General features: G+C 38.4%; 1 protein-coding gene across 3 annotated transcripts in view; it reads left to right on the forward strand.

Annotated features, from left to right (window-relative positions):
• Positions 1–24,518, forward strand: part of DZIP1 (DAZ interacting zinc finger protein 1) — a 1,252,063-nt gene that overhangs the window by 139,393 nt on the left and 1,088,152 nt on the right. For all 3 annotated transcript variants that reach the window (XM_044072991.1, XM_044072990.1, XM_044072992.1), the window contains exon 3: positions 18,839–18,923. In XM_044072991.1, coding sequence (XP_043928926.1) covers positions 18,839–18,923 — 85 coding nt within the window. The remainder of the gene's footprint in view (positions 1–18,838; positions 18,924–24,518) is intronic.

The raw sequence follows: 24,518 nt of genomic DNA on the forward strand, positions 1-24,518 counted from the left end.
AGAAGGGAAGTCATCTTAGATTTATTCTCCTCATGTTTCAAAACTTTCACTATGTTTGGGTCTTGTAAGGTCAGCAGATATATATGCAGTCCCACGATTGCAGATCTATATATGTGTAATCAGTTTCAAGGAGGCCCATACCTACTTCGGAACGGGGAATATATAATCTTGGTATGCACTGATTTATATAAATCATTTGATGAGCATCAAGCATCCTTCTTGTTTTCCTGTCTAATCTAACACATTTTGGGGCCAGTGAGTCACTCCAAAACTTTAAGTTAGGACAGGAAGAGCAAAAATTGGTTTATAGCTTGAACTTTGTTCCTAGATGTCAGCTCTGTTTTCAGGATTAATTTAATTCTTCTAAAATATTCCTTACTGAGTCTTATTACCATTTGTTCATATTTTATTGTTGATCCTCTATCAATTCCCAAATATTTATATACTCCCTCTTACTCAAGTTCTTTTGTATCACATTCTTGTCCCAAACTGATGTTTTCTTGGTGCTGCAGCTTTCCTGCTTTAAAGGTTGTTTTTGCACACTTGTCAAAACCAAATTACATTTTTATATCATCTGAAAAACTTTTGACTATTTGCAGTTGTGCTTTCAGTTCCTCATCTGATGAGGTATACAGTTTTAAATTATCGACAAAGAGAAGATGAGAAGTCTTTACACTTTGTTGCTTTCTGGGAGCAGCCAAATTAAAGCCATGACCTAATCTGTTAAGCAGACAACTGAATGGATTAAGGGCAAGGCAAAAGAGCAGCATTGACTGGGAGTCACCCTGGAATCCCCCTTTGGATTTTTATCCCTGGAATAATACTTTGTCCTTTATCATGGCTTAACTGCAAAGTGGTTTGCCACTGTTTCATGATCACTGTGATTTAGTTCATCAGTGTAGGGTGTTATCTTATACATTTTTAAGCACTCTTTTCTCCATGAATGTGGAGTACTGTCAGATGCTTTTTTGTAGTCTATTCATGCCATACTTAGATTCTTCCCCTTTTTGCAGTTCTCCACTATGACTTTAACAACAAATGATCCTTTGTTCCATATGACTTTCTTTTATTACCGTTTTGTTCTGTTGCCATGATTGAGTTGTCTTCTAAATGACTGAATTCTATCAGCATCAATTCCAGTGTATAGTTTATACATTGTTGGAAGGCAAGTTATTGGTCTATAATTTTAGGGCAGCTTGCAGGTTCACTGTTAAGTAGGAGCATTGCTTTCATGTTGTTAGCCAGGCTGCTGCGTGTTTGGGGTGATGCATATAAATAGTTTGTACTCATGGCTAAATCTTCGTGCAAAGATGTTAATAGTTTTAGTCAGAAGTTAGGTACTGCATCTGGGCCTGGGGCTTTCCATTTAGAGGCTTTTCTTAACTTTGTTTCAATCTTTCTGGCCATTACTTCATCCCATTTCATATTCTGTACATTTAAACTTCTCATTCTTTCTTTTATTTCTTCTTTCCATTTAACATCTTTATGTTCCAAAGGATCTTCATAAATACTTCTCCAAAATATATCTATTTTTTCATTTTTTTTGATGGCCTTTCAATTCCTTTTACTTTGTTTCCCAATTCTCTATAAAACTTTTTGGGTCATCAATAAATTGCTTATTTTGTACGTTTTTCCACCTGTGCTGATATTTTTTTAGTTTATTATTTGCGATAGTGCATGATAATTCTTGATCCGTTATAATACTGCACATTGCTTTTATCACGTCTATCTTTCTGAGTATTTTTGTTGCTCTGTTCCCTCTTCTGTACTCTAACAGTGATAGTTCTTGTCTTAATTGCCTTATAGTTTTCTCGGTTCGATACTTCCATGGTAGTATTTGATTTCTCCCTGTCCATTCCCTTACTACCCTGTGTTTTTGCGGTAGGACTTTATCTGTTATTAATTTGGCTCCAGAGTAATGTATCCTATTTACTTCTGTTATTGCATGAATCTCTATGGACCGTCCTAATTACTGAGGCTGAGCTGATGTCTTCTCAGGATGGGAAAGGAGTACTGCAGCTGGTAACCTCGGAATGGCCTAACGGGATTCCGCAGATCTTTGGAAGGGAAGAAACACCATGTTCCCTTATAGATATAAGACAGAGATTCAGAGAGGATTTGTTCCTGTAAAAAAAGAAAGCATGATAGTGAAATCTGTGAAACTCTGATCTGGTACCCAAACCTGCAGCCTCTACAGTCTGCAAAACAAAGTACAAGATTAGGAATAGGGATAACTGTTCAAATGTCTGATCCTAGATGCAGTTAACTTAGCAAAAATAAAGTTCTCTTTCAAGAAGAAAAAATATAAAAGGCAACTGTGAAAAACACCAACAAAGTAGGAAAAACAGTTTATTTAGCGCTTTCATCTGCCAAATGGCTGGACTTCCTCAGAATACAAACCAGACACTGAACAAGCATGTAAATACCCACCCAATTAAGATCAGTAGCACCAAATAATGAATTCATTGAGTAATTGATGCTAAATGCATAAAGACAACATTAAAATGAAATGCCTAATGCTTATAAAAAAAATACAAAAATGAAAACATACACAATAAATGTCCCATATATGTTAAGTATTTCTTGTAAACCATAAAAAAAATATATAAACATGTATATATATATATATATATATATATATATATATATATATATATATATATATAATAAATTGAATATATAAGTCTCCTAAGTACATGTAAAAAACAACATGAGAAGTACACATAAAATACAAATGTATAAAAAATATATATGTTTAAAAATTTAAATGGCAAACATAGATTTAGGCTTGAGGAGACTAGCAATGGAAATGACATCATTGAGATCTGGAGAACATGCAGCATTACACCTAAGCTGCCATCTAAGCTTCAGGAATTCAAGAAAAATATCACGGTGACCACCTCTTGGGTCAACATCAACATTATCTAAAACAACAAATTTACATTAGTAAAAAAAAGATGAGCGAAATGCCCTTTATAGACATATAAAGGGTTTTCCTTTGCATTCATTTAATTTTTCTGTTTTATAATTTGATAATGTTGATGTTGACCCTAGAGGTGGTCCCCGTGATATTTTTCTTGAAATCCTGGAGCTTAGATGGCAGCTTAGGAGAGTGCTTTTATCCTGCTGGGTGCTGCACCTCCTAATTTTTGCCATGATTTTTTTTCCTCCTGTTTTATAGCGTATTGATTTTGTGATTCCACCAGGGTGGCTTGTTTTTTGAGTTAGTTCTGTCATCCTTCTTGGTGGATACAGCTGCCTCTGTGCAGCTATTAACATGCTTGTACAAGGTTTCTGTGAACAGTTCTGTACAGGCAGAAGTGTTCTCGGGGTTTATGGGGGCTTGAAATTTTGCCGGGTTCTCACTTAATAACAAGTTGTTTTTTTGTTTTTTTTACGTCAAAGGAGACTATTTTGTGATCTGACCTTACCAGGGAAGGCATTACAGTAGGGAGTGTGCTGTAGTCTCCCATATTAGTGAGGACTAGATCCAGTATGGTTGCACACCTGGTTGGTGTATTGACTATCTGGTCCAGGGAGTTGGTGTTTACAAAATCCAGGAATCTCTTTGCATGTACTTTTGGTGTCATGCAGGATTCTCAGTTAATAGTGGAATAATTAAAGTCACCATGAAAATGGTATTGGGTTGGATGGTTAGTGTTTGTAATAAGTTTAAATACATGGTATGGGTTTCCTGGGTCATAGAGGGGGACCTATAGCTTGCAAGGAAGTGGTATTGTATTTTACCTATGGTCATTTGAACATGGAGCAGCTGAAGTGCATTGTCCTGTTTGACCAGCCTTGAAGTATATTTATTTTTGATGTAGATAGAGACACCTCCACCTTTAGTCCCTGCCTGTGAAGTAGCTGGCCTAAATGTGTGAAAGGCATTATAACCTTGCACTGTTGGTGGGCTGTCAGCAGCTTTAAACCATGTCTCTTGTGACCACACAGATGTTGGCATTCTCTAGGGTAAAGCAAGCTTCTAGGGAGTGGAGTTTTCTGTTTAGACTCCTAGCACTGAGCAGTGGTACCTTTAGGTTTTCTTGGTTTTGATTTGCTATGTCAGAAGTACTTTCAATTTGGTATTGCCTAAAAAAGGCACTGTGGGGGAAGACAATGTTTTAGCTAATATTTGAAAGCGTAGAGCACACCATCTCTGGCAAAGCAGCATTGTATGTTGACCATCTCCTCCCATGCTGACAGTTATTGCACCCCCTTAGAATGACACCAGCAACTAAGCCAATTATTAAAGTCAGTCATCTTTTGTTTGTATTGTGGCATCATGTTTAGAGAAGGTAAAATGCTGCTCTGTGCTAGGCTCATACTAGCCTGAGACACATATTCTGAGAGCTCCATGATGTGTCTCTTCATATAGTTTAGGTAGGTACGTCTCAGGTTAGTTTACTCCTGCATGGACTGAGTGATTGGTAATTGTGATCCAATGACCTGAGTGCATGAGTGATCTTGTGGATCCTAGCCCCTGATAAGCAACTGACCGTAACTTTCTCCTTACTCAGCATGGTGAGAGGGACATCAGTGTGTCTCACAAAGGAGTCTCCAATGACTAGAATGTTTGATTGTGTGGTGGCTTGCCTTATGGGCTCAGAGGTAGAGGCTCCATGAGATGTAGCTCTGTGGTGATGTGGGTGTTGTTTTGAAAAAGTGCATTTGAGGCTTCTGAGGGTATTTGTTATGTGTTCCTCATCTAGCAGGTCTTCGTGGTTTAAGAAGGTTACATGTAAGTGCCTCAGCATATGTGGGTTGATATGTCTGCTTTGAATTGTGCGTGATGGGTGCAGCGTGTGTACTACTGAAAATTGTAGTGATATTAGGAGTACTTTTATGTGAGAGCTTTGCCTTCAGTGACATTGTGTAAGTACATCTCTCACATAACATATGTTTGAGAATTAAGTGGTTGTTAGCAAACATGAGGCAATTTCTACATTGCCTCAGGATGTCCATATCTACCAAGCCAGTAACAGAGACCATAGGAAAGTTCATATCCATGGCAACAGACCCTTTTTTATTGATTAGACAGTTGGAGTGAGAATATCAATCACTGTCAAGAGTGTCTGGTTTGCAACTAGGTGGACAGTGCTCGTCACTGCAAACTAGTTGTCCTGTGTGCAACTAGGTGTTAGAGAAATTTTAGTTGTGCTTTGAAAACTAAGAATTAGCTTGTCAAGAATGATGAAGAGGGGAGTCACATGAATGGCTATTACCTGGCTTCTACTAATGCTGGCCCCATCACAGCATCACTCTGTTGGGATACAATACTCCTTTGTTTCTTATTTCACCAGAAGCAAAATGTTAGCACCAATCCCAAGAAGAGAGGCAGGCCACAGCCTGTTTGGTGATTCACAGTCTTGTCTCAGATGATGCAAGGGTCTGTAGGCTTGTAGCCTTTTTCTGGTTGACGCCTTTAGTAGCAACCAGACCAATCAGGAACATTAAGTACAGACACTCTCCAACCAGAAACAGTCAGGAATTAATGCACTCTTTTCCTTCTCTCACGCGGATCAGAATATAAACACAGATTCCAAGCAGTCACCTATAAAGCAGTTATTAGACTTTCTGGTGATCAGCAGTCTCCAGTAAAATAATGTCCCTGTACTCCTTCTCTCACCAGGAGAAAATAGCCGGCCTTAGGCATAGGCCAACTAGGCGGCTGCCTAGGGCGCTGCTCTAACAGGGGCGCTTTTCCAATATTTATTTGCTGTAAGAAGACCAGGATGGGGACACCAAGTGGTGTGGTTGGGGGCACCGTGTAACTCTTTTGCCTAGGGCACCAGTTGACCTAAGGCCGCTCCTGAGAAGCACTATTCCCAAGATGACTACTGAGAAGCAGAATGTGGGTGCTTGAATAACTGCTGGTTTTGCAGCAGATGTTTAAAGGTACGATGAAAAAAAAATGTTTTATCCTAAACACTGCAGTGTTCACTAAGCAGTTAGATATGAAAGTGGGTAACTTAAGTTTTAGCTGTCTAAGTGGAGAGCCACTATTTTTAAAAGAGGAAGATAGATTGAAAGGGGGTGGGCACTTCTGTATATGGAATACAGTGGGTTGGCCAATAAATTTAAATGGTTGAAGGGGAGTGATTTCACAAAATGATGATTTTGTGCTTATTCACACCAGCCAGTGAAAGGAGAGAGGGAAGGAGATATATGGCCAAATTAACATAAGGGACAGGCAACTAGAAAGACAATGGTGTTTAAGAACACAACAGTAACATGGTGAGAGGGTGGGAAAACATTCTGTGCGACTCACAAGAGACAGAGATGTGGTCTCTTTTCAAGTTTTAGTAAGCAATTAAAAGCAGACTACAAGGAAAACAAATCACAGTGTACAAAATAGAAAAAAAAATGAAGTAATACAAAAAATCAAAAACAAACTTTCCTTTCCCTCACAGCAAGCTGTGACAGAGTCTGGGTGAGCTTTTCCAGTTCCTTCCTTTAAAGTGTTGTCTTTCCAGTGTTGTTTACATATGCATCTTCTGCTTTGGACAATGACTTTGATTATACTTGTGGTGTAATGAATAGGATGGTGCAATGTTCTGCCATTTGTGTACCAGTTATGCTAACCTCTGTAGGTTCGCATGAAGTTACTGATATTAATAGTGAATTTATTATGAATTATAGAATGAACTTCGATAAAGATGCAACTATTGAAATGTCAGCTTCACATCTGGATGAAATTAATGGTTCTTCTAACAACTCAGAACTATGTTTTGATGAAATTTTAATTATGAACAGTACTTTAAGTACTGATAAAGCTACTTTAGCCTCAACATGTTTGCATGATGATGTTGCTTGTACTAATGAACAGATTGACAATAATGAGATTGTGAATAATGATTTGCCTTTGGACAGTAATGCATTTCCTGAAATGTCAGTTCTTCATGTAGATGCAAATGATGATTTTTATAATAACTCAGAAGTATACCCTGATGGAACTGTGGTTATGAATGACATGCCAGTTGCTGATAAAATAGTACGCTTAGGAAATGGTTCCATAGTGAATTTATCTGCTATGGAACTTGGGTCAGCAGCCATTTCATTGCTTGAGCGTGGTATAAAATTTATTCCCTCAAATATTAGCAGTATTATAGATGCTTTAACTGAATTGAAAATGTTTGTTTGTAATTTGAGTTTGAAATAGATTTTTAAGGGAAACTCAGGTGATGTTCCAGTAGGTCTTAAGAGACCAAAGTACCTTTATACCCATTAATGATCCCATTCTTACAGCTTTTCATGGTATATGTGATAAACAAATAAGTGAGTTATATAGTGACAGTGTATTTTTAAAAATGTATAATTTATCTGTACATGAAATTCAAGCATTGCACGGATTACAGTTGAATAGAAATATTATAATTAATGAAGTGGACAAAGGTGGCTGTACCATCAACAATTGGGTGTAGCTATGGGTAGTCCAGTAGCCAACACGTATGCTAACCTTGCCCTTGGTAACTGGGAGGATGTTTTTGTTTTTGATGGAAATAAGAATATATATAAATCTAATATTCTTTTTTACAAACGTTTTGTAGATGTCTTCATTGTGTGGCATGGTAATGAAGACACACTTAAAAACTTTGTAGGTTTTCTGAATCAAACGACTACTATCTTGAGTTTTGAAATAAGATCCTCCAGGATGGATATAAATTATTTGGATGTTAGAATTCAACTGGAAGGGCAACATATAACTACCAGTATATATATAAAAAAGATGCACATGCTAATAAATACCTGCATAGGAAGAGTATGCATGCTGGGCATGTTTTTAGAGGGGTTGTAAAGAGCCAATATATGAGAGCTAATAGACTTAATACTGATGATAGTATATGTACTAAGCAGATGATCGATATGACTTATGAATTTAATAAGAGGGGGTATGATGTAACCCAGCTAACTAGTTAGAGAGGATGTGATGGGAAAAAGAGGGAATGAAGTTCAACCATATTTTTCAAATGATGGTTATAGGTCTAACAGGGAACGAAGTAGTGATGCATCTGGGCATCTGAGATATACTATGACATACAGCAGGAGCAGTAAGCCAATTGAGGATATTATAAGAAGGAACTGGGGTATACTAAGAGCTCTACCTGGTTTGAATCGTATTGTACTGGAGAGACCCCTTTTTACATGTAAGAATTGTAGCAATCTTAAACAGCGTTTATGCTATAAGGATTTTTCCCTAAATAAGAAAGCGTCCTCTACCTCTAATAGGAAAGGAACATTTTCATGCTTTAACTGCTGCTGTTGCTCTTCTAATATCTTTATCCATCTTGTAACAAAGAAAATGTATTATTTTAAATGTTTGGCAACATGCAATACAACATTAGTGGTTTATTTAGCTACATGTAAATTATGTACATCATTTTTTGTAGGAAAATCTACTAGAAAACTTAAGAATAGAATTATTGAACATACATTGGATATTAGGTGAGGTATATTGACAAATGCATTGACTAAACACATAAATGACAATCGATCTACACATAGCTTTTTATTTAGGGTTATAGATGTTATGGAACCCAGTCTGAGAAGGGGTAATATAAATACTAAGTTGGATACAAAGAAATATGACTGGATTATTCGCCTTCATGCAGATTCTTTACCAGGAATTAATAAACAAGTTTCCCTTAAACCAATTCTAAAGCATAGGCAGCAATGTATCAAATCTTGAAAAAAAAAAATATATATATATATATATGTATGTGTATTTTATATATTTTTACATATTTTTGTTTTTTATATGAGGATGAATTTATATGTATGTGATTTTAAATTTTAATGATCAAATTTTAATGATTATTGTTGATAGGTTGATTGTGTCATGTGATGGCTCTTGGATGATATAAATTGTATGCATGTGAAAGTAATGTTGTAACACTGATGAAGGACCTTGTCTGAAAGCTTGGTCTTGGTATATGATATTAAATTTTTATAATTTTTTTATAACTTGGTGCTGTGAAGCTGTTTTTTTTTCTTTTTTGGACATTTATTGGTTTACAAGCTTCACTTTATCACAGTGGTGTTGTGTTTTCTTCGATACGTATGCATCTTCCTCAGGTTCTTCTAGTTTTTTCAACGTGAAGGATGCATATCTCTGTATTCCAAGTCACCCTCTCTTTAGGACATTTTTACAGTTCACTGTATCTTCCTTAACGTCCCGCGGTAGTGGTGCTGCGGTAGCGTTGTCATCTCACAGCAAGACGTTGTCACATTCGATTCTCAGCTAGAGCATCGTCTGTGTGGAGGCATGCGTGAATGGGCATGCCTTCATTGAAGGTTGTGTGTCAGGGATGCTAACTCGGCACGTAAAAATCCACTACCAAACATTAGTTCCGCTGTGGCGACCCCTAACCGGGATAAGCCGAAAGAAACAACAACAACTGTATCTTCCTTAACATTGTCTGTTTTCTGTTTTGCCTTTTGACCTTCCTGCAGCACCAAGGGTTTTTACAAAATATCTAGTGTTGGTCATAGCGTTTTGCAGACTGGTACTGTCTGTATGACCTGCTTATACTGGCGCTTTCTCTGCAGATTCTCTTTCAGGATGTAGAATTTACAGTGCTTCTTTTTCTCAGTGTAGGCTTCACTCTCAGTCTAAAGAAGTCAGTTCTCACTACTCCTGAGGACCAGGTTTTCTTGGATTGCAGGATTCAGACTGTTACTATGATTGGTTTTCTTCCTCATCTTGAGGTCTTCTCTCTTTGGCAGCTTTCTTTCAGGCCTTTCTTCCTTTGTAAGAGATCTCGGCAAGAGAGTTTCTGAGGTTCATGGAATCCACAATTCCAATGGTTCCTTTTGCCAGACTTCATATGAGGAAGCTCCAGGTTGTCTGAAGTCAGTTTGTGTACAGTATTGTCACCCTCTGGACTTTCTCATTCCTCTACTGCCTTGCCTAATGAAGGAATTTCTGTGGAGGATCCAACAAATATCTCACAATCCAGGTCTTCTTTTTAGGTACCCACCCCACACTCAGGAGCCGTTTATGGATGCTTCAGACCTACCCTGTGGGGCTGGTTCCAATCATATCAGGATTCAGGGGGGTTATTGTCATCTCAGGAACTGAAAGAGCATGTCAACATAAAGGAAATGCAGGCCCTGCATTACATCTGGATTTTGTGTCCACTTAGAGTTTTCATAGACAACACAACTGTTATGTGGTACATAAACAAACGGGAGAACAAAGTCTTACCATCTGTGCAGACTAGCTGTCATACCACGAGACTTTACCGCCTGCCATCAGTTGTTTTTTTCAGACAGTCTGTATGCCTTCAGAGCACAGTGTTGTAGCAGACAATCTGAGCAGATCCAGGGCAGACCATCACAAGTGGATATTTCACAGAGAGACTTTCCTGGATATTGTATATTGTTTGGGTACTCCTCAGGTAGATCTCTTTGCCTTTCCTTAGAGCAGACAACTCTCAAGTTCTGATCCAGAATGCAAAGTCCTATGATTTGGAAGTTGGATGACATGCCTTTTTATTAGAAAGGGATGATTCTGTATGTATTTCTGCCCTCTTCCGCTGTTGCCAAAGGTCCTACACAAGGTCATGTGGAACAGGCCCAAGATCTTGTTGGTGAATCCCTTTGGACCCAGGCAGCATTGTTTCCCCCCCTGTCTTTTTTTTACCTGGCTAGGAGCAGTCATAATAAGTTACCCCATAGGATGGATTTACTCACACAGGGCAAGGGCTCTGTAATTCACCCTCATCTGCTCACCCTACAATTGATTCTCTGGATGACAGGGTTTTGATCCTTTTTTATCACCAGATTTGTAAGGACATGCTTTGGGTTTTTCAGAAGGCCAGAAAACCACTACTAGATTTTCTTGGTTTCAAGTCAAAGGACCACATTCTGCTTTGGTGGGTATTCCTACTGTTCTTATTTGTTTGAGTTGCTCACCTCTGTTCTGGCATAATCCTCTGTTAAAGTGCATTTGTCACCCATTTCTGCTTGTCTACATTGGATCCACAACTTTCCTTTAGGTTTGAATTTAAATAGCATTTCAAGGGTGTCCTTCATATTAGGCCTCCAAAAAACCCATTCTTCCTCCTTGAGACCTTAACTTTGTGCCTGAAAAAATGACTCATCCACCATTTGAACCTGATTCGTCCATAAAACTGTGCATCTAGAAAACTGTCTTGCATATGCCTCTGATTTCTTTTGAGAGTCTCTGAACTTTGGGCCCTTAAGACATTTTGTTTTCCACAGAGACAGGGTGTCTCTTAAAACCAATCTTACTTTTATGTCTAAAGTGGTCAGTGATGTGTCCTTGAATCAGACCATCCATCTTTCCTCCTTCCTTCTTGAAATGGTAGTGAGAGGATTCTCCATTCTTTGTATTTGCATAGACAGCTCAGATATGTGCAAGACTGAAGATATTAGGAAATATGAGAAAATTTGTATTTCTTTTTGGGACAAGAAATTGGATTTGGTAGTTTCTAAGCAAACAATCTCTTCTTGGATTTCTAAAGCTATTTCCTTTTATTCTTTTCATGGCAAGCAGCTTACTGCTTGCTTCTGTTTGTATTCATTCTACTAGACCCTTCTGGAGCATTTTTAAGTGTCTTGATGCTAGATCCATTTTGGAAGCTGTTACTTGACCTTCTGTGCATACTTTTACAAAGCATTACAAGATGGATGTGATTTCAAGGACCAGAGCATGTTTTGCTATGTCCATCCCTCCATGAGTGTTTGGATCGTTCCTCAATTCCTTCTTTCTCCTCCTGTTCTTTTCAGTAGCCCTAACACTCTCCCTATTGTAAGAAGTATTGCAACAGTGATTATGGAAGGCAGTTTGTGTAAGAACTTAGAATAGCAGTATATGTCCTACTTATCACTGTTGCGGTATTTTGTCCCTACCTCCTTCCCTCTGTTATGTTTTCTCTTTTCCTTTTTGGCCAAGGGGACTACTTTTCCTTTTTGGAAGCATGTGTCCTATTTTTCTTGTTTCTTCCTCTTTGGCTGCTCTTGTTCTTCTGGGAGAATTCAGTTCTGAGGATTTGGCGCTTGAATGCTACTTAAGAAACTTGCGCTTTGAATGTAGGATGTATGTTTGTATAATGCAGCCCAGGCTTTGGTACGTTGACCAGATATGTGGCTGTCCTTAGCAGGATATTCCATTTGTAAGGAATACTGCAACAGTGATAAGTAAGACATCTGCTGTTATGGTAAGTTCTTACACAGCTGTACTACTGTTGTTGTGAAGCAGAATTTAATGTAAGTTTATTAACTGGAAGTCCTCAATCTAAAGTAGAGTGTTGGGGCAATAATTTGAATGTTTTGTTTTGTCCTTTTCTGCCCCTAAAGAAACGTACAATTTAAGAAATAAAGATTAAAACTGTGTTGCAGATTTCAGAGCTCAAATACAAGCCACCACACAATACTGGCATATATCTTTTACAATCTTCTCAGAAGACCGAAAGATAGTTAAGGTTAAAAAAAAATTATATTGTTGCCAAACTGGAAGAATTTCCTTCATTCTTTATCTGATACTCATTTTATCTGCTTCATGATTGCGGGGAAGCAGGAACCTGTCTTGACACTTGCTGAGTACAAGACAGAGACACTAATTCTGAATTTCTGGATTGCATGTGTTTGTGTCACAGGACACAGGTACGCATGTGGAAGAGTTGGAAGATTCAGTCCTCCTATGACATGTCGTTGTAATGCATGAGGAAATGAAGCACATGGCAGAAACCCATGCAGATACTGAGAGGACATATTGACTTGGCAAAAATGGTACCACAGCTGGGAACTGAATTGGAGGATCTATTTCTGTGATGCAATAATGCTAATCACTGCACCACTGATTTAATATGACAAGTGATGAAGTTTTAGTAATAGCCCTGATTATAGAAAGACTGTATCCCAATAAAGATGTTATAATTATCACATTTTGTTTATCTGGTCAACTGTTTTCACTCTGTGACTGTTCACATTACTTATAGAATGAATGCGTACGTTTTACTTTTCTTATTAAACTATTCGTTTACCATGGGCTATTAATTTTCTTTTGAGAATGTTTAAAAATATGTTTTAGCCAAAAAACATACTATGTGATTGGATGAATGTGTGCAGATTCACCCCATTTTGTATATCTCCTTTATCGGAGTAGCTAATGCACTTTTTTCTACTGAGTATTTTGGCCTAGACTTCTCTTCACTCAAACTTTATATGAACCATTTAAATACAGAGCATACCAATTCATTGAAGAGCAACATTTTATTTATTTTATTATTATTTATTTATTTAACATTTGTTTACAGGGAAAGTCAGACTTGGAACAAAGCCAATTTTCAGTGGAGCCCAGGGAGCAATGCTCCAGATGCATGTCTTTGTAAATGTGGGAGGAAACCGGAGCACCCGGAGGAAACCCACATAAATGCAGGGAGGATATGCAGACTCTGCACAGAAGGCACGCCAGCCGAGAATTGAACCGGAGAACCTCTTGCTGTGAGGTGACAATGATATCGCTGCACCACTGTGCCATTTTGTTTTCATCTACAGAAGAAAATCTTTATAAAGGCACCCATCTTGACTTGTGTATTCAGTCTCAAAATCAGATATTTCAATGAAAGTAAAGTCTTGGACTAGTTATACTTAGAGGTGGCACTATTTTTTTAACTATCAAATCTGGATATATCATAATCATTAACATGTAGTTCTAAGTCCATCAAATTGTTCTTTATCCATGTTTCCTATAACAAATGGTTTATACTGTGTGCTTTTAATACAAAACAAATCCTTGGAGCGGCTAGGTGCGGCTAGATTAGCTTGGCAAGCACGATTGTATTGCAAGTATGCCGTCCCGGATCCTCCGGCCAGCTTCATCGAAGAAGAAAAAAGAATCTGTAAAGCAAGAAGATAGGGGATGATGATCCATTTTTTCGGACGCCGTCCTTAGTCCTTGCAGTGCTGCAGTGGAACAGTGGATCCGAAGTTTCTTTCTGAGTCTCAGGGGAAACCTTGATTTTACAGGATGTGGCCTCACAAATTTATATCAGTTCTCTGTATTGCCCTTTTGGCTTATCTCTTCGCCTAGAGTGTTCACAAAAGTTCTGGGTTCTGGCTGATAGCCTTTTTCAGGATGGTGGAGAAATACATTTATCCTTATTTTTGGACGATTGCCTGATTATTGCACAAGAAAGGACGAGCTTCTCAGCATCTACAGTATGTGATGGTAGTGTTAAGATGCCTAGGGGTATCTGTGAACGAAACAAAAGTCCAGTCTAGTACCCTCTCATTCAGAAGGATTTTTTTTGTGGTGCAGGAATGTGTCACCTAAACAAGGGACTCTCCCAGGACAGACAACTAACAGACAACAACTCAGCAAAGGAAGGGGGAATTCAGAACACTTTCAGACAAGCGATGATTTTGTTTGAGACAGACAGCTCTCAGTTACAACCTCAATCAGGCGCAAGATCATTACAGGAGCACACACAGAACTCCTTAGCAGATGTATTGAGCAGACAAATAGTGGATCCTCATGTATGGAAATTGATTCTGTGGTATTCAAAGTTGACAGTGTCATGGGGGAACCCAGACATAGATCTGTTCGCACTTTCTCAACCTGCATCTAACAGCCTGGCATATTCTCTAATAGATTGGTTTGTTTCTGAGGTTCCACATCCAGTTTGCAACAAGTTTTGAATTTTAGTTGTTATTGAGAGGAGGAAAGTTTATGCTGAAGGAAATGCTGAGCTGATAAATGGATTGAATTTTTTTATTGAATTGAAACTTTGAACTTTCCACCTTGCATCCTGTTTTTATCTTATTGTTCTTAACTCTAGATTAAAGTTTTCAAAGGTAAGGCTTTCCCAGTTCCATCAAATTAGCATTTCGGCTTTATATTCTCCTACCCTCGGATATTCTCTCTTTCTCTTTGTTTAAACTTTACAAAGAACACAAAGAGAACATGACTTCCTCCATAAGATTGGCCTGCTTGCTTGGATTGTCTTTGTGTTCTCTAAAAGCTTTTAACCTTGAGCCTGAGCCTACCAGTTAAAGTTAAAGTATTTGGTTGTTCAAAAATTATTTTTGTTGGCTGCATTACTCTGCACTGAGGGTTTCTGGAATTACAGTCTCATGGAGCTGGAGCTTGTCTGATTTTTCATTAAGGATAGGGTTTGCGCACTAATCTAATCCATCCTTCCTCTATTTTGTAGGTTTCTAGTGTGGCCTTAAACCAAACTATCTAATTTTTTGTTAAATTTGCAATCAAAAAAAAAGTGGAGAGAGAAGATATATTCACTTTTAGATATTATTCACAGCAGTTATTATATTATTTGAGCAGAACCAAGGAGTTCAGACAGTCTCAGCAGTTGTTTGTTCTTTTGCTTTGGGTTCACAGGGTAGACCTGTTTCAAAAAACTCTAAGCAATGGCGGCAGAGATGAAGAATAGACAATTTTGTACTTACTACTAAATGTAGATAGATGTTAGAGATTCGAAGATGCACATTGTTTCTCTCCCTCCTTCCCTCTGTAGCTTAGCATGGTTATATGGTTTGGTGATGGGCTGTAGCTGGGCATATCTTTTGGGAAGGTTTTAAAGGCCATTAAATAGCATAATATCAATATATGATTATGAACACTTGCCATGCTTTTATAATTTATAAAATAATGAGAAAACATTGAAATGCAAGACAAAGCAAAAATGATTACCGTCAAACTACTTTGAGAAATCACTTTAGGTGTAAGTAGACTAAACATCAGAGGAATTTGATGTGCTGGATAGGGAGGTGGGCAAATATGGGGAGGTGTATGTTGGTGGGTTCTCTGCCTGTTTTTGGAGAGTTCTCATTTTCAGCATAACTTCAAGTTCACGTACTCGTCAAAGATGATTCCCTTCCCTTGTGGGTCCAAAATCTACCTTGAAAAGAAAATCCATATGAAGTCCTTGTAAAAGCATGCATTTCACTGTGTTTGGACATGGGGCAGATTTGTGTGCATTGCAAGCCTTCCAGTCATATGCATGCTTGAAGGCTGGCATAATGGTTAAGGCATGTGGTGCAGGGTTTGATTCTCACATGGGGTAAGTGGCTATGCTTATAATGGCTGACAAGGGCAGCATACCTCTCAACTGTCCAGATTTTTGCCTCGTATTTTTGGTGCGTTTCTCATAAAATTGTGGTTTTCTATCAGATCCCTGGCAAATCATTAAGGACTGAAGTCGGAAAATAATGACAAACCTTTGAGTTTCAGACTTCATATTCTTCACAAAATTCATGCTAATGCAAAACCTGCTATACTGTCTACTTTCTAAGTTTGTAAGAGCAGTATTTAAAAATGTAAAAAAGTGTCCCTGTTTTTGGACCTTGGTCCCCCCATTATTTGTGAGTTTGTCCAAATTTCTTGCTCTAAGAGGTTCAGAGGTATGCAGTTAGCCTAGTACTAATCTGTGAGACTCTGTGAGACTCTGAGATGGTCTTTCATTAGGTCTTACATGGCTTTGCCTGTTGCCCCAACTCCTACACATTAAGCTGAAAAGCTACCAAGGTTGAGTTAAGCAGCAATTAGGCAGTCTTTTTTATGCATTTTCAAATGACCACTTAATATTCACACATACATATATATATGTGTGTGTGTGTGTTTGTATGTCCGAATCCATAAAACCCGAAAACACTTTAAAGAAAGCGCTTTTATTAAAGTGTGTGACAAAATAAAAAAAAAAAAAACACTACATTTACATTTTACCAGGGGGGCTTTGATCCCCTGCTCCCCCCACCCCCCACTTTAATATTCTCCCTCAGAGACCGCACTACAGTGTGGAAAAGGGAGTTTTCCCTTGCCCACACCGTAGTACAGCCTCGGCAACAGTTATACTTACGCGAAAGTGCTTCTACGGTGAAAAGCACTTTTGCGTAAGTATGCCCGGCCATTTGGATTTCGGTCGTTTGCTCAGTCGAGCAAACGTCCTAGATCCAGTGTGTATGTATGTATATATTTATATGTGTATATATATATATATATATATATATATACACACACATATACATACACACACACACACACACACACACACACACACACACACACACACACACACACGTATATATGCGTCCATGTGTGATAGAGAGATCCTGTAGTTGTGTCAAAGTCCTCCAGTTGATATTGCCAGATAGTTTCTTCTTCTTGCCCTCTCCATGTACATTGCTGTGGAAGGACTTTGTTGATGCGAATTTGCATTGGCACTAGCTAGAACCTGAGTGGGCTTCAGCAAAAACTTGTGTTTCAATGAAAACGAACCCTAGAGGTTCTGTGCTGGAACGTCTCCTGTTTGTCACCTACTTTTCTGAAGTAAAAGCCGATGCCAAAGGGTCCTGGCTGACTAAGTTTGCAGATGACTGTAAACTAAGAGTAGTTATTGATTCCCAAAATGACTTAGATTTAGCCATCTTGCAGGAAGGTTTGTCCCAAATAAATCACTGGTCCCAAAGTCCTGGACTGAAACTGAATGCCAAAAAATGCATTATTGTATCCTTTGGGAAATCATCTACTCCATGGAACTACTACATTGACAATACGCGCCCAAGAGTTGACCCAGTTGTTCAGGATTTGGGAATTTATATGGACAGTGGCCTAACTTTTGACCAACATGTGCCCATTGTTTTAAGACAGTCCTTCTATATTGAACAGCTTATAAACAAAGGGATTTTGTCTACCTTTAGGGATGTCATTGTCCCTCTTTACTCAACCGTCATTAGGCCAGTCATTAAATATAATGCCCCCTTTGGCATGCATCTGTCCAGACATTTGCAGCAACTGAAATGCTCGCACCTTACTAGAAGTATACAAGGCCTAAACAACATGGACTGACTGAAAGCCCTGTCACTACACTCTGTACCCTACAGATTGCTAAGAGGTGACCTGTATCTGCATACAAGGCACCCTCCAACCCATTACTGATTGATAGATGTACTGCCATATCAACAAGTCACATGGCATCAGAAGTACTCAGTCCAGGGATCTAAACCTGTTCTGCAGCATCAGCAGAACAGCTTGGAGGGACAGGTGTATCTCACAGAGAATACTGCTGCTCTGGAACAGACTTTTCATCCACATAAAACAAAGTTCATCCCTGTCCATATTCAAGGCCAACTTAGAGCTATGAGAGGAAAACAGAAATTTTACCCCAGGACTGCCCCTTTTCTACTAATGGACAAAAGCAACTCCTAAATGCTTTATCCCATGCATGGATACCCTCAAATTATCTATGGTATGACCCCAGTTATTTTTCATTAAGGGTAATATACATTTATCCACCAAGGGATTGGTAAGGCCAATCTATAATCACAAGGGTTAGGTTATTTCAAGTACAAAAAGGGGAATTGACTAGGCTTAAAATGGGCTACAAGTGCAGCTAGCCTAGTATTTATCTGTGATCCTATAAAATGTGTCCTAACCCTGCTATTTTGTGATAGCTTTTGTTAACAGCAAATGTTAAGTCGTTTTTTTCTTTTCAGAACTATTGGGCAGCCCTTTAAAAATGAAATCTGTGCACTAAGATGTTGCTTATTCACATTTTCATTCCTGACTGTTATAGAGTTAGCAGGAACAACAGTGATGTATTTTAAAAAAATTCAGGCTTTGTAAAGATTTGCAGTTATAAGATAGTGTTGTTGGTTTAATGGTTATAACAACAGATAACCTTCAGTAGCACTGAAATCTGGACTAAAATGCTTTATCTCCTTGAACACGATGTAGAAAATGAAAAATAGTTTGTGTGTGCGCCATTAACATATTTAAGCTTTTTTAGTTATGGTTGGTGATGGCGTAGAGTAGCATACATTTTGAATTGAAAAATACTTTTTTTTTTTGCAGTGCCAGTTTTGTGACAAAGCTTTTATGAATTACTCTTTTTTGCAAAACCATATTGAACGCAGGCATGTGGAAGACACCATTGTGGGTAAGTAGATATTTTGCCATCTTGGCTTGAAATGTTGAATATAAAAATATTTCATTATGTGTTAAATTTGAGGCTGGAATGTATAAAAGAGTTTTAATGAATGGTAGCTAACAAGTACAGTAATATATTGATTTGAACAACTCCAAAAAACAGAATACTGTCAAAATGCCTTACTATTAAGAGTTAGAGCAGACATACCAGTTTCTTACATAAACAAATGTATTTGTAGGTGAAGCCTGTCAACATGGGTTATATTTTCTGATGGAAGATTCTGATCTAAGGCTTTATGTTTAGAAATTTATAAGTTGCTGATTTAAGAATTTCATTTAAAATGCCATTAGAAAAAAAAATACCTGTGCTTCTCTTGTAAAGGAAGTGAAAGAACTTTTGGTTTTCTGTTGATATTGATCACTGATTTTAATGCACCCTCTGTTTCTCTTACTCACACACGCTGGCGTGTGCAGACACTTGTTTGAAGCATGTAACAAGTACTGCGTGTCATAGTATTGATTTTCATTGAAGGTTAATGAATCCAAAGAGCATACTAAGAAAAAAGGTTTGTTTGTATCTTTCGGCTTTTCCCGGTTAGGGGTCGCCACAGCGGAACTCCGGTCCGCTAATGATTGGTAGTGGGTTTTTACGTACCGGGTTACCAGCTCTGACGCACAACCTTCAACGAAGACACGCCCCATTCACGTATGCCTCCACACAGAAGACGCTCTAGCTGAGAATCGAACGGGACAACGTCTTGCTATGAGGCGACAACGCTACAGCAATAATTATTTCATCTGACCATGAGTTTTCTAACATCAGTCTGGTTTTAGACTGACATATTACTGACATAACTTATATATTTGTTAATGGTTGCATTATGGTTACAGATCAGCAGTTACATTTTTTATTCTGGTCAGTACTGGATTATGGGCCTCATGGGCTAAAAATAATAAGGGGCAGTATTTAGTTAGTGTGACAGAAGCAGGGGATTTCAGACTAAACTGGGAGTAGACACAACAAGGCTTATTTCAGACATATCAGCCTGGAGCTACAGCTCCATCAGCACCCCTTGTTAATCCAGCCCAGATTCTACTGCTTCTCGATCTCATGGTTGCAATTGATGTGGTGGGTCGTGGCATCTTGATTGAACAACCTTGAGTTTACTGGTATCCTGCACTGCTAATTTGCTTCTTACCTGTTGGACTGATCTCAGTGAGTGCTGTCAGGTTTAATTTCATCTGGCTGTTATCTGCTAGAGAGTTTGGTACCACAGGGTCCAGTTTTTGCACAATTGTGGATTCGTTATATACATCTTTACCGGGAGAGGAGCTTCTTATTAGTCATATGCAGATGATATATTTTACTGAATATTTTTCTTTTTGGTTGCCATCTCTCTCTCTCTCTCTCTACCTCTTTTTCAGGGACTTTGCTCCATCCCTCCAAAATGCTACTTGACTAGGATGGTATTTACATAAGGGTTCCCAAGAGCTATAGCCTTTCTTTCTTTTTTTTTTTCTAGATAGAGCAGTTTTTAGTGTGTTGGTTTGTGGGTGTATTTATTGCTGACACGGTGTATCTGCTTGGCTGTGAGAGCAACTGGAGTCCATTTTAAGATTTTAAACTCTTAATAGATGAGTGTTTATCTTTTTGATTATTGTATCCCTCATTTTTTGTGATCTTGCTCTACTCTCTTGGACTAAAATCTACTACTAATCTTAGACAATGTTTAAAAAAGGGTCCCAGTAAGTGGTCATGTGATGTGAATACTAGTGGGACCAAGGCAAATGAAGGAGTTGAGGACATTGTTTTAAGCACAAGTATGATTCTTTTATCTGCTTCTAGAAATGTGCTTTGTTAGGCTTTTAGCTGTCATGTGCAGTGGCTGTTCTTTTTAAATGTTAATCTCTTGGGATAGTATGCTTTAGTCAACATTAAGACTTAATTTGCCTTTCCTGTTCTAGTTTAATTAGTTTTATAGTTTGGCAGTAAGAGTGCTCATGAAAATTATAATTGCAGAGTCAGTCATGTGGTTTGTTTTTGGTATTTCTTCTTTTTTTTAACTGGTTTTATTTATTTGTTTGATATTTGTTTACCGGGAAAGTCTGAATGGGACAATACTCCATTTTCATTCAAGGTGCACGGGAGAAAAGCTCCACATTGACATAATATGGTTATAGTAAACCTTATACAGAAGAATGACATATTAACTAAGTAAATAAAAATCTGCTTCAGCTCATACAGTGTCAACCTATACATACATTGTGCAAGTATTTAGACAGCTATAACAAGCTGAAAAATAACATTGTCAGTAGATAAAGTAATCACAAGTTGTGGTTCATAGAGATGACGTTAATCACACTGAGTAGACTCTTTGGAATATAGTTGATTAGATAATATAAGTTCATAGGTTGGTACTAGGCTGTTGGCCATAGGGCCTATACAAGCCTAGCCATAACAATTCCCTGGTTATTTCTTCCCAGAATATTTACTTCCCTGGTCCCCTGTTTAGCAGGGCGACTGACATGATCCCCGGGGTGAATTTCCTATCTCCCATCCAATCGTTAAGGTTCTTTTTGAAGAGGACCAAAGAGGCGTTCAACTTGACATGTATGGGCAGTCTATTCCAGAGTATGGGGAGTCTCTGGGTCAGGAACCTATCCCTCCAGCATGTTTTGTTCATTGTGATGACCAAGTTTAGATTCCTGGAGCATGTGGCACTGAGGGATTGGGATTTCTTTTAAGTGTAGCATGTCCAACAGCTCTGGGTTTAACATGGCCTTGTATGTTAAGCAGAGATAGCCTCTGACTAGGCGATATGCGGCAGAGTATAGCTGGAATTTTTTAGACGGTCAGCATAGGGCAATGCTTTAGGCCTGTGATTCTTTTAGTGAGAAATTTCTGTGGCCTTTCCATTTGTTGCAGATGTCTTGTGAGGTGCATACCAAATGGGGCGTTGTACTCTATAATGGGTCTAATGAGGGATGAGTACAGTGGGACAATGGCCTCCTTTTTTCTGGATGAAAAGCCCTTAGTGATGAGGTGTGCCACATAGAAGGATTTCCTGACTGTTGTGGCGATGTGGTTATCGAAGGTGAGGCCACTGTCCACCTGTGTCCCTAAGTTCCTTATCACACTTCCAGTGTTTAGTGTACTGCCACTTATGTGGCAGTACACTAAACACTGGAAGTGTGATAAGGAACTTAGGGTGTTTAGTGTACTGCTACTTATGTGGTAATTCATGGGTACATGTTTTTTCCCAAAGGGGATAACTGTACATTTCTTGGCATTGAGCTTGAGCCCATAGTTCTGGCTCTCCTGGGGCTCAAAAGGCTCATCAGCCAGGGGAGTCATCCAAGATGTTTCCAGCAAATTGCCCAATGCTGTGTTGGAACGTAGAAAATGATCTTCACCTAAGTCTCACCTAAGTCATTTGATCTTTTTTTTGTTTGTTTTTAACCCTGAAATGTGCATGTAGTTAGGAGCTGTGATTAAATTGCTGTTCAGAACTGCAGATGTTGATGAAAATGAAATTGAGAGGTTTTTTTTTTTTTTTATATGAAAAATGTAGGTCTATGTGAAATGTTTAGAGGAAAGAAAATTATGGAATGGTACATGGGATATATTTAGCCTGTTTGGAAAGTAAGATTAGGACCTGGGGACCCAAGTTGATAGCAATCTCTCATTTGACAACCACGTGGCCAAAGTGGTTAGAAAAACATTTTATATAGCCCACCTAATCATGAAGGGATTCACATCTAGATCAGAGGAGGTCATCGTGCTTCTTTACTCATCCCTCATCAGGCCCATAATTGATTACAATGCCCCTTTTGGGATGTACCTTACCAGACACCTGCAGCAACTGGAAAGACCCCAAACGTACCTCACCAAGAGGATCAAAGGGCTCAAACAGATGCCATATGCTGCCCGGTTAAAGAAACTCCAGCTCTACTCAGTGGCATACCGCCTGCTCAGAGGCGATCTGTGCCTGAAGTATAAAGCCATGTCCAACCCGGAATTAATGGACATGCTGCACCTCAGAAAATCCAAATCCCATCGAGCCACGCCGAGAGACTTGAACCTCAGCACTGAAATAAATAGGACATGCTGGAGGGACAGATTCATAACCCAGATGCTCCCTTCACTCTGGAATAAAATCCCAGTCCAGGTTAGGCAGAGTCCCTCATTGACTCTCTTCAAGAGGAATCTTGATGAGTGGATGGGAGATAGTAGGTTTACCCCGGGTATCACTTCTGTGTCACTGTTAGACAGAGGCACAGTATACTAACCTCGAAAAAGGGCATAGCAAAATTCATTTAAAATGGGTGGCGAAAGCCAAACACACTCTGGCTAGACTTATAAATGCCCTAGGGCAGATAGCTTAGTATGAACCTATGAACCTATGTATTTACCTAGCTTTGTTATTATTAATGAGGGAAAAGGCGTGTTAAGAAACTTGGGTCAATCTAAGACTTATTTTCATTACGGGAAAGGGGATCAATTAAGAGGTAAGTGTCCGAAAAGGAACTCTTTTAATCTGGGGGAGCTTCAGCAGTCTTTTAAGAATTGTGAACTTTTTTTGAAGAAATGGGTTAAAGATTGTGTTTGTTTGATTGTAATTCGATTGAGACCAGGGGAGAGAGAAGCTGAAATTCAGGAGAGAAAGGTGAGTGTATTTGAAAGTGGAAAAGAGGGTAGTGTAGTTGTATCAAATGCAAAAGGGATGAATAGGGATGAAAAGGAAGAAGAGGAAGAAAGGAATGATGCGGTAAAGACAAATGGATATGAAGGTTTGGAAAATGAGGAAGAAAGAGATGACCAAAGTCCTTTAAAGGTTACAGCAGGGAAGACATTAAGAAAAAGGAAAATACGCCTGTTACAAAAAAACTGCAAAAATAAGTGAAAAGCAAAGGATAATGTTAGAATTTTGTCTAAATGTAAATAATATAATTAAAAAACGTAAGTTAAATGTTGTGATTTACTTATGTATGTTGTTTGGTAGGTGTTAGAATGTTATATTAAACAAATATGTCAAGCTGTAACTGTTTTTGGAAAGAAGTATGATGGATATGTGTTCTGGAGTAACTGTGATTTTAAAGAAAAAGATGTGATAAAGGTCGATGTGATTGTTGAGAAACCTGGGAGGTATGTAATATGTTATTTAAGAAGGGGAGGGAAGTTGTGGTACTGTATATATCTAATGCATTTGATTAAAACAAATTTGTTTTGGAGAAATAATGACATTTTTGATACTTAATGGGGATATTATTGTTGCAGGGGACTTTTAACTCTGACTTAATCAAGATCAAGAAAGATGTTTGGGAGTGTAGAAAAATGGTGAAGTAGAATTCTTTAAGTTAAGGGAAAGAAAGGAAATAAACATATAGGAGAGGTAATATTAGGGCAGAGATAGATTGCCTTTCCTATGTACAGATCATCTGAAATTGAAAAGTAGATACTGTCGAACTATCATTTACAGATCATTGTGCTATTATTTCTTGAATTTTCAAATGAAAAAGGTTATGTAAAAGAGGGAAAAGGGAATTAAAGACTAATGAAGTTGACAGAGTTGGTTCAAGGAGTAGATGAATAGATTATGGAAAG

This window comes from Protopterus annectens, chromosome 5.part1 (genome assembly GCF_019279795.1).
Source record: "Protopterus annectens isolate FY-2018-M chromosome 5.part1, PAN1.0, whole genome shotgun sequence".
Taxonomy (NCBI): Eukaryota; Metazoa; Chordata; order Ceratodontiformes; family Protopteridae; genus Protopterus; species Protopterus annectens.